Source organism: Carcharhinus amblyrhynchos, chromosome 33 (genome assembly GCF_965287045.1).
Source record: "Carcharhinus amblyrhynchos chromosome 33, sCarAmb.v2.hapA, whole genome shotgun sequence".
Lineage (NCBI taxonomy): Eukaryota > Metazoa > Chordata > Chondrichthyes > Carcharhiniformes > Carcharhinidae > Carcharhinus > Carcharhinus amblyrhynchos.
Window position 1 is genome coordinate 16817249 of NC_137356.1, and position 11550 is coordinate 16828798.

The window sequence follows — 11550 nt, forward strand, 5'->3', positions numbered from 1 at the left end:
CCAGCTTTGTGAAGGTACTTACATCTATTGTTGCTTTTATATTGTATTCGCCTGGGGCAGTACTTTTGCAGTTGGCTCAGTTCACCTCAAAATAAAGTTACTGGGTTCATGAGGATAAGTTGTTAGGAATATTCCATAAAACAAACTGAGCCATGTCCACAAAGCCAACATAAAAAGTAACTATATTCACTTGATATCTCACGCTTGGTATCTGTAAAGGATCCAAACGTTACGTTAACTGTCTGCCTATGAATAAAAGCCTTTCAGATTCAGCTCCCTGTTATCATATTTCAGTTGTGAATCACCTGGTCAGCCCCTTCACCACCTCTACTTTCCCATATTATGCCCACCCTCTAATCAACTGTAGACTTACGATGACTCCCTCTTCGCCGTGTCTTCCACATATTTCACTTTTCTCTCAGTGGTTCCTTCTTCTTCTGCCACACTTGCTTCCCAGTGGATTATGATTGCTGTGTAACGCCTGCTGTGCAATCTATCTATCCTGTCCACGCCTCCTTTCTAATGTGTCACTGTTTTGGTCTCTTTAGTTTCCTCCTCACCTTAAGTTGAGATTGCACTCCTCACATTTCCAATTACATTGTGGTCTCTCTTTCCGGATGTTCTAAATTGTAATTGGGTGGCATGGTATTTAGCACTGCTGCCTCACAGCACCATACTCCCAGGTTCAGTTCTGGCCTTCAGTGACTGGCTGTGTGGAGTTTGCACATTCTACCCGTGTCTGTGTGGTTTCCACCGGGTGCTCTGGTTTCCTCCCACAGTCCCAAGATGTGTAGGTTAGGAGGATTGGCCATGCTAAATTGTCCCTTAGTGTCCAAAAGGTGTGTAACAATCGTTGCTTCACATCACTACTTGCTGTGGTTGGAGGTTCTTTACCCTTTTGTTGATATACATTATGTTTACATTTTACTCTTTTGTTGTCTGATTACAAGCTCATATCTGTCAAACTGAAGGCATCCAGAACAACTGTTTGAAGCTCATGCTATTCATTTAAATAAACTATTCCAGGTTCAATCCCCCTTCACAGGGCATCTGTAACAGATTCCAACGGGTGGCTCTCTACCCCCATGTATCATTAACAGTTACTCACCATCTTTCCAGCCTCTCAATCGAGATTTATCTCAAGTATCATGTCAAGTGAAAAAAACACATTCTTCCTTCCTAACCTGCAGAACAACCGGTATCCTTGCAAATTAACTCAAAATCTATGTCCTCCTAAAGTTATGTATATATAGTTTCACTCATTACTACAGACTGCCAGATCGTGTTCTCAAAGATGTGTAAGTTAGGTGGGTTGGCCATGGTAAATTGAACCATACTGTCCAAAGATGCGCAGGTTAGGGGGACTGGCTGTGGTAAATTGCCCCTCAGTGTCCAAAGATGTGTGGTTAGGGGGATTGGCCGTGCTAAGTTGCCCCTTAGTGTCAGCGGGATTAGGGTAAATACATGGGGTTACAGAGATAGGGTTTGGGTGGAATTGTTGTTGGTGCAGACTCAATGGGCCAAATGCTGGTACTACTGAACATGAACCATCCTTTATCAGCCAGTTTGCCTCCACCTCCTCCCTGCCTTGCTCCTCAGGCTAGTCCAGTCACTTAGTCTAGTTGGTTTGTTTCCTCTCTTCTCCATATGATCTTATATTTTGCTTAACCACTGCATCCCGCGTCTGGCTTCAACATGATGTGGCGATGCCGGTGTTGGATTGGGGTAAGCACAGTAATAAGTCTCGCAACACCAGGTTAAAGTCCAACAGGTTTATTTGGTAGCAAACGCCAGTAGCGAGGAGCAGTGCTCCGAAAGCTAGTGGCATTTGCTACCAAATAAATCTATTGGACTTGTAACCTGGTGTGGTAAGACTTCTTACTGGCTTCAACATGCCAAGATAATGTCACTCCTCCGTATTATAGTATTTGGCTTACGGACGTCTAGCAGGTAGCGGCTCGACTTCTGAGGCAGTAACTTGGGCTCAAGTCCCTACCCAGGACTTGACGGCCAAGGAAGGCTTACGAATGGTGTGGCCAAGCAAGAGCGAATTTAACCTCTTCTGGCTCCATCATCTTTCATCTGTAATTTTCCTGCTGGCTCTGTTTTCTCACCTTTTGTTTAAAAGCTTCCGTCAGCAGCACACTGCTCTGACAGACATAAGCTGGACAGTAACAATCAAAAAGATGACTCCTGAGGCACCCCCATCCATGCCAAGCAGCTACTCACAGTTTATCTGGCTTTGACCAATTTTAGATCCCTTTCAGAAGCAATCATCATTCTGTGTCTCTCAGCCTTGTGGGATTATTGGCTGTGTGACACTGCATTAAAACGAGATGAAATCAAAATGCACATCATCTATATCATACATTCCTTATCTCCTCCAACTACATTGCACGAAGGACTCAGCACAACACTGCCAGGCTATCTACTCTGCTATAATTGTACAGTCATGATGTGGATGTGCCGGCGTTGGACTGGGGTAAACACAGTAAAAAGTCTGACAACACCAGGTTTTAGTCCAACCGATTTATTTGATAGTGAGTTTACTATCAAATAAATCGGTTGGACTAAAACCTGGTGTTGTCAGACTTTTTACTATAATTGTACAGTAACCGTTCTAAGCAGTCAGAAGACTGTCCTGCTTCATAGCTTGGACTTCTGAAGCTCAGCCTCTAAGGCTGCCCATGAGAGACACTTACAGACAGGAGAAAGCCCATTTGGCAAATTTCAAATGTTTGAAAACTGGAACCACAACTTATTTTTAGTGACATCTGCATCAAATGGTATGGTGTATCTGCAAAAGGCAACTAGAATTCTAGTCATGAAATCCACTGGCTCCTGAGACACAGCTCTGCTCCCAAGGGCAGATACCTGTGCTAAACCTGTCCCATTTTAGTGGGACTAAATACCACTCAACTGGACTCACCACTTAAACTCAGTGGCTACAAGAGCAGGTAGAGGCTAGGGATAGTGCAGTGAGTAACTCACCTCCTGGCTCCCCAAAGCCTACCCACCATCTACAAGGCACAAGTCAGGCGTGTGGATGGGTGTGGCTTCAACAACACTCAAGAAGCTCAATATCATCCAGGACAGGAGCAGGCCCTTCGGCCCTCCAAGCCTGCACCGATCATGTGTTCCTAACTAGACGATGCATATCCCTCTATTCCCAGTCTGTTCATGTGGCTAGTCTTAAATGATCCTAGCCTGTCTGCCTCAACCACTTTGCTTGGTAGTGCATTCCAGGCCCCCACCACCCTCTGCGTAAAATACGTCCCACGCATATCTGTTGAACCTTGCCCCCCTTACCTTGTACTTGTGACCCTTGTGTTTATCATTTCTGACCTGGGAAAAAGCTTCCAGCTGTTCACCCTATCTATGCCCTTCAAAATTTTATAAACTTCTATTAGCTCGCCCCTCAACCTCCGTCTTTCCAGGGAGAACAACCCTAGTTTACTCAATCTCACCTCATAGCTAAGACCCTCCATACTAGACAACATCCTGGTAAACGTTTTCTGCACTCTCTCCAAAGCCTCCACGTCCTTCCGGTAGTGTGGCGACCAGAACAGGACGCAGTATTCCAAACTGCAGCCTAACCAACGTTCTATATAACTGCAACATCACATGCCAACTTTTATACTCAATGCCCCATCCAATAAAGGCAAGCATGCCATATGCCTTCTTCACCACCTTTTCCATCTGTACTGCCACTTTTAAGTATCTGTGGACTTGCACACCCAGATCCCTCTGTGTGTCTATACTCCTGATGGTTCTGCCATTTATTGTATAGCTCCTCCCTGCATTAGATCTACCAAAATGCATCACTTTGCATTTATCTGGATTAAATTCCATCAGCCATTTCTCCACCCAGTTTTTCAGCCGATCTATATCCTGCTGTATTGTCTGACAACGTTCATCACTATCCGCAACTCCTGCGATCTTTGTGTCGTCCGCAAACTTACTAATCAGACCAGCTATATCTTCTTCCAAATCATTTATATATATCACAAACAGCAGTACAGAGCTACGTGGAACACTGCTAATCACAGACCTCCAATCAGAAAAAGACCCCTCCACTGCTACCCTCTGTCTTCTATGGCCAAGCCAGTTCTGTACCCATCTAGCTAGTTCACCTTTGATCCCGTGAGATTTAACCTTTTGCACCAGCCTGCCATGAGGGACCTTGTCAAACGCTTTACTAAAATTCATGTAGACGACATCCACGGCCCTTCCCTCATCAATCATTTTTCTCACCTCCTCAAAAAACTCAACCAAATTTGTGAGACATGACCTCTCTTGAAAAAAACCATGTTGTCTATCGCTAATGAGACTATTTGGTTCTAAATGTGTATAGATCCTATCACTAAGAATCTTCTCCAACAATTTCCCTACCACGGACGTCAAGCTCACCGGCCTATAATTACCCAGGTTATTCTTGCTACCCTTCTTAAATAATGGTACCACATTTGCTATCCTCCAATCCTCTGGGACCTCACCTGTGTCCAAGGAAGAAAAAGATTTCTATTAGAGGCCAAGCATTTTCATCTCTCGTCTCTCTCAATAATCTAGGACAGATGCCATCTGGCCCTGGGGATTTGTCTACCTTAATGCTTCCTAAAACACCTAACACTTCCTCCCTTGTATTTGCAATTTTTTCCAATGGGTCTACACATCCCTCAGAGGGTACCAATCAACACGTCCCTCTCCTTTGTGAATACTGATGCAAAGTATTCATTTAGAATCTCACCTACTTCCTTGGGTTCTAAGCATAATTCACCTCCTTTGTTCTTGAGAGGTCCGATTCTTTCTCTGACAACCCTCGTGTTCCTAATGTATGTAATAAAATGCCTTCGGATTCTCTTCAATCCTGTCTGCCAAGGACATTTCGTGACCCCTTTTTGCCCTTCTAACTCCCTGTTTGAGTTCTTTTCTACTTTCTCTGTATTCCTCCAGTGCTTCATCTGTTTTCCGCTGCCTGGACCTTATGTATGCCTTTTTTCTTTTTGATTAGACCCACAATTTCTCTGGTTATCCATAGCTCTCAAATCCTACCTTTCCTATCCTTCCTTTTTTACAGGCATATGCCTGTCCTACGCTCCTATCAAGTGCTCCTTAAAAGACTCCCACATGCCAGATTTGGATTTACCCTCCAACACCAATACTCAGTAGCAGCAGTGTGTACTATCTACAAGATGCACTGCAGCAATTCACCACAGATCCTTAGACAGCACCTTCCAAACCCACAACCACTTCTACCTAGAAGGACAAGGGCTGCAGATACATGGGAACACCACCACCTGCAAGATCCTCTCCAAGCCACTCACCATCCTGACTTGGAAATATATCACTGTTCCTTTGCAGTCACTGGGTCAAAATCCTGGAATTCAGGCACCCAAGTTTGATTACCGGCTCGGGTCACTGTCTGTGAGGAGCCTGTACATTCTCCCCATGTCTGCGTGGGTTTCCTCCCACAGTCCGAAAGATATGCTGGTTAGGTGCATTGGCCGTGCTAAATTCTCCCTCAACGTACCCAAACAGGCGCTGGAGTGTGGCGACTCGGGGATTTTCACAGCAATTTCATTTCAATGTTAGCGTACGCCTTACTTGTGACACTAATAAACAAACAAATTAAAGATAAAACGGTTTAACACACCGAGGTTTCTCATGTTACTGATAGTTCTCGTGCTGAATGAAATGTTGGGGTGCACTGCATTATGCAGAGCTATCACTTGAGGCAAACTAAGGCTGGGGTTTTCTGATCCTACCTGTCAGGATCCGGTCTGGAAACTCACAGCCATAATTGATGAGTAGGCTGATGGAGGATTTGCCTGAAACAACAGCCTTGAGCCTTTTACTCAGTGCAATCCAGGTGTTCCTGGTGACAAGCACAGGGCTCACCATCTGCCTTATGTACGCTCATACATGCCACTTTCTTTGCGCACTTAACTACTCTCTCCAATCTAAAAGTGTCCTCACAATTTTCTATGACAGAGTTCACAAGGAAATGCACGCCATCGTTGTTAGAACGAGGTGCTTTTAGTTTCCACAGCCAATTTCTTTTAGCACAATCCACCCAGCTGGATTGAGAAAGAATTTGCATTCATTACGGTGACTCATCACATCTCTCAGCAGTGTCTCAAAGCATTTCACAATGAAGTAAATAATATCAATATAACCTTGTAGTTCTGCTTGACCCTGAGATGGGTTTCCGGCCACATAACAGCACCATCACTAAAGCCGTGTATTCCCATCGCCGTAACATGGGCAGCATGGTAACACAGTGGTTAGCACTACTGCTTCACAGCTCCAGGGTCCTGAGTTCAATTCCTGGCTTGGGTCACCCAGAGATTATTTATTACCTTCACAAAGTTCTGCTTTTTAATAGTGCCTAACTCCTTATACTGATCACGCTGAACCTCTTTCCTAGTTCTACCTATACTGTTGGCACTTATGTGGACCACAACAACTAGATCTTCCATCTCCTGCTGCAAGTTCCTCTGCAACCCTAAGATGATGTCTCGGCTGATACTTCTGGCTCTTTGCTGCTGAGTAGTTTTAAATTCCCTCCATGCACTGCCCCTGATGTTCCTCTTTGCTCCCCCAACCTGAATGAAAAGTGAAAGCTTCATAGCATCTCTGCAACATTAAACTGATCTTTCTCTACACCATATCTGTAACTTAACACTGTATTCTGCATCCTATCCTTTCTTCCTTCTCTATGTGATCTATGAATGTTATGTTTTGTCTATATAGTGAGCAAGAAACAATACTTTTCCTGATGTATGTGACAACAATAAATTAAATTGGCATAAAGTCTCAGCTGATCAGAAAGGAGCCAAGCATCTTTTGGTAATGAATTTTGACAGAACACTCAAAACAGTGAGCAACTTTCTCACAGTTTCAACTGCCCTGGAATTCTCTTCCGCTCAACTCATTTCCACAGCTAGCGGAAAGAGTAAACAATCCTCTTTGAAATCTTCACAGTGACTGGAAATGCTCCATGTGAACCAGGCCCATACATTTTGTGCAGCAACAGAAATCATACAGCTGCTCTTACTGCTACTATTCAGCTCCCGATAAGGTAAGGGAGTCACAGGTACTACGCAAAATGCTCAAAAGTGAACTAAGCCAAGTGTTTTGTGAGTGGAAGACACATTAGTGTGTGCAGTTACTGTCTAAATTGTGGAACAACATGGCCAGATACTTAAAGGTAAAATTTATTTATTAGTCACAAGTAATCTTACATTAACACTGCAATGAAATTACTGTGAAAATCCCCAAGTCGCCACATTCCAACGCCTGTTCAGAGGGAGAATTTAGCACGGCCAATGCACCCTAACCTGCACTGTGGGAAGAAACCGGAACAACAGGGGGAAACCCACGCAGACACAGGGGGAGAATATGCAGACTCTGCACAGGCACAATGAGATTAAGAAGTCTGACAATGCCAGGTTTAAGTCCAACCGATTTATTTGATAGTAAACTCACAAGCTTTTGAGGTTTGCCTCTTCGTCAGACTTCTTACTGTGTTTACCCCAGTCCAACTCTGGCGTCTCCACATGAGGCACAATGACCCAAGCGGGGAATTGAACTTAGGTCCCTGACTAGACCAACGTGCTAACCACCGTGCCTGCCCCCTACGCCTTATTCTCCACATCCTCCAACCGTACTACTTAATTTTATCCTATCAGCATATTCTATTTCATTCTCCCGTGCACTAATCGAGTTCCCCTTGATATATATTTATACTGCCCACTGAAACTGGTCTATATAGCAAGTTCACATTCTCATCAATCTCCATTTAATGGCATTTCTCCTGAACTCCTTAGTGACTATCACATTTATGGCTCCCGGCTTTGGGTTCCCACACAAAACAGAATCATGTTCTGAACTACTTTTTTTTTCTGTTCATAAGAAACGATTCCCCAGCCCGTTCAGTCTTTAGTGGAAGTTACTCCCTTTCAGTTCTGGTACTTTTTTTTTCCTTCTCCAGCCCTGCTCACAGCCCTCCAAGTGTGGCCCACCAAGTTTCTCTCTTTCTACAGTCTGAAGCATAACCAGTCAATGAACACGGAATCTTCTTCAGGGCCGACAGTGTGCTCTAGGTGACTCTACCCTCCTTCTGAATCCAAAGTAAAGGGAGTCCCAACCTTTTGAGTGTGACTTCTGTATGCATTAAAGCGAGGGGTATCAGTACTGACAAGCTTAATAATTTTCCTTGAGTTTTTTGATGAAAAATAAAGAGGGTTGATGAAGGTAGTACAGAAGACATTTGATAAAGTGCTATACAACAGACTTGTCTGCAGAACTGAAGTTCATGGAGCTGAAGGGGCAATGGCAGTTTGGCTGCAACATTGTTAAAGGGACAGAATAGAGTGAGCAACAGTGAATCTTTTACTTCAAACTGGGAGGAAGCACACAATAGCATCCTCCAAAGAGCAGTCATAATTACTGCTCTTTTTTAGATATATTAATGATTCAGCCTTGGGTACACACGGTATAATTTTAAAGTTTGGAAATGACACATAACTTAGAAACGTAGGCATTGGGGAGAGAGCTGGAACAGACTTTAAAGTTTATTTATTAGAGTCACAAGTGGGCTTACATCAAGATTCCAATGACGTTATTGTGAAAATCCCCTAGTTGCCACACTCCAGTGCTTGTTTGGGTGAACAGAGGGAGAATTTAGCACGACCAATGCACCTAACCAGCACATCTTTCAGACTGTGGGAGGAAACCGGAGCACCCGGAGGAAACCCACGCAGACACGGGGAGAACGTGCAAACTTCACACAAAAAGTGACCCAAGCCGGGAACTGAACCCAGGTCCCTGGTGCTGTGAGGCAGCAATACTAACCACTGTGCCACCATACCACTTTTTAGAAGAGTGCAATGATAAAATGGGCAGACCTCTCTACAATAGGTTTCACCCATGTGAAGTCGTGTATGTTGGGAGGAAGATGAAGGAGAGGCAACGTAAAGTTAAGTATAATGTTAAAGCTGGTGCAGGAACAGACATACATAAATGGTGGGAGGACAAGTTGGTAAAAGCTGTTAAAATTCAGAGAGCTTGTGATAGAGTTGGTGAAGAGAAACAGTTTTCACTTGAGTGGGTGTGGTAACTATAGGGCACACATTTCAGATAACTGGCAAAAGAACCAGAGGATAAGAGAATAATAGGAGGATAACTTGTTTTTCAAACTTGGGTGTTTTTAAACACCACTGCAATGCCTAAAAGCGAATTCAATAATGACTTTCTAAAAGGGAATAAATATTTGAAAATTAAAACACTTAACAGAGACCTAGCAGGGAGAGGGAGGGAGAGAAATAGGCCCATCTGCATAGTTTCCCAAAGAGGTAGTACCAGTGCAATGGGCCGAATAGCCTCCTTCAAATTTTCCAACGCAGGCACTCAATGTCAGCATCAGACACTCCCAAGGTCAGGAATATTTATGCAGAGTAAAGCTCCTACTCAGGGGGGCATCACCTATCGCACGAGCAGCAGTTGTGGTGTTCGGGGCCAGGATGCATTACAAGCCGAGTGGAGAACGGCCAGGGTTGTGGGGGGGGGAAATCCATGCAACTAGCAAGGCAGTAGGGAGTCTTTAACTCCATTGTTGCCAGCTGGGATTCAAACCCAAGTCCCAGGAACGGAGGCGGGGAGGTGGGCATACACTATTCCATCACCACATCCTTTTTTTTTTAAAAGGAGAAACTGATGACAGCCACGCTCCTTAATTCAACAGGGAGCAGTTGAGCAAACTGGGAAACCCACTGGCTGCTCTGAAGATTCAATATGACCGTCTCAGTGGCTTCAGTCAAACATAAGAGCACAGCATTACAGAGAGCGAGTCCTGACACACACACACACACACACATATTGCAAGTGAGAATATGGTGTGTGCGATGAATCGGTCGCAGACAGAGAGCTGCGGCACCTGCACTTGGGTCCTGAAGTGTAAGGCTGCCTCTGGGCTTTCCATCAAAGTACTGCACAGTAGATTAAGCAAACGGCTTTTCACAGCATTCAGACATTTCATTATGGCTCAAAGCCCTGCAGCTATGAGCAAATATCCAGGTACACTGCAATTAAGAAATGATACCACATTGAGCATTTAATTAACAGTAGCAGGGGAATTCAGTCGAGCATTAAATTGGTCTAAAAAAAAGGAAAGGTTTTTAATACGTAAATAGACACTCACTGTGCAAGTTCCAGGCTAAACAGTACTCCGACTCCTGTCGGCTATCACTTTCTGAACCTGTCTCAAAGTCCTGCGGAGAACCCCTCGTACTCCTGTTAAAGAGTCTTATGGCCAAGTTCTCAAGTTTCTGCAAAGCAGAGGACATCTTCGACCCTTTGTGATCAGCAGCTTGTTGACAGATCACCTCTGAACGCTGATTCATGATTTTAAAACATAGATCCGTAGGATTCTTCTTTCTTTGGCTCTCAGCATCAACAGTTACACAGCAGAGAAAAAAAGGGAGCTAATTTTACCAGCGAGATTCGAACAACATCCTGGCTTCACTCAGCGAGGCAACTAATGCACAGGCTGGCGGAGCAGTCTGCAGCAAACCGCACACCTTCCTATCAAACACAGTAAAGAACAGCAGCCCACAGCAGCACTGATACTGAAACACGCTGCTTCCAGCTGGTTACTTAGCGAAAGCAAGAACACAATAAAAACAACTTCCTTCTGGCTGCAGGCCAGTGATTTGATAGCTCCAGGCATGTCGTTCTTTCAGTAAACCTTTGGAAATTCTGGCAAAACACGTTCAGTGCCGAGTTTCACTGTAACCGTAACAGGCAGCAGTGAGACAGCAAAGAGTAGAAGCATGTAACGTGACTCTGAAGGCACACTTTGCAGAGATTAGCAAACATGTCAATCTGCATTCAGTGCTCACCTTTCGAATATATCCAGTCAGACTGCACACTCCCAAGCATCTCATCCATCTACCCCTCCCCGCCCACCCCCATTTGTACTTCAGGTCAGAGACTGGGTGGCAGCCCAGACAGAGGGTAAAAGGGCCAGAAGACCTCGGCCACTGGGATCTCTCCCTCCCCCCCGCCATTGTAAACCCCAAAAAACAAACATGGGGTTACATTTGCTCAGTGCCGGCAGCTGTTCAACCCTTCAGTGAAGTAAGATCAGTTTGGGATTTTTTTTTGCCACTTCACTGGCACGTGTAATGAAGCAGTCACAAGGACATGAGGCACTTTCAGACCACTAATAGTCAGAGCAAGGATTCAGAAAATAATGATGATGACAACAGCCTTGAATCTGTTAAGAGGAAATTCGGATTTAGGCGGGCAGCGGATTGCAACTTTGCATTAAATGCACTGGGTAAAATGCAGTTCGTTAAGGAGTGCCTACCTACCCTTTGGCCTTGTGTGGTCTTTGACTGTATCCCCAGAACCATGGTACGGTGGCACACTGCTGCCTTACAGCACCAGGGAAACAGGTTCGATTCCCAGCTCGGGTCACTGCCTGTGTGGAGTTTGCACATTCTCCCAGCGTCTGTGAGAGTTCACTCTGGGTGCTCCAGTTTCTCC

At 44.7% G+C, this 11550-nt stretch overlaps 1 protein-coding gene across 2 annotated transcripts in view; it reads right to left on the reverse strand.

Moving 5' to 3' along the window:
* LOC145360872 (cAMP-dependent protein kinase catalytic subunit alpha-like) overlaps positions 1–10765 on the reverse strand; it is a 152064-nt gene extending 141299 nt beyond the window's left edge. The window contains exon 1 of one of the 2 annotated variants that reach the window (XM_080216368.1): positions 10202–10765. In XM_080216368.1, coding sequence (XP_080072494.1) covers positions 10202–10403 — 202 coding nt within the window. In that variant the 5' untranslated portion in view covers positions 10404–10765. Of the gene's footprint in view, positions 1–373; positions 458–10201 lie in introns of those variants that run through there. The other variant, XM_080216370.1, reaches the window with a different exon arrangement.
* Positions 10766–11550: the final 785 nt, after the last annotated feature.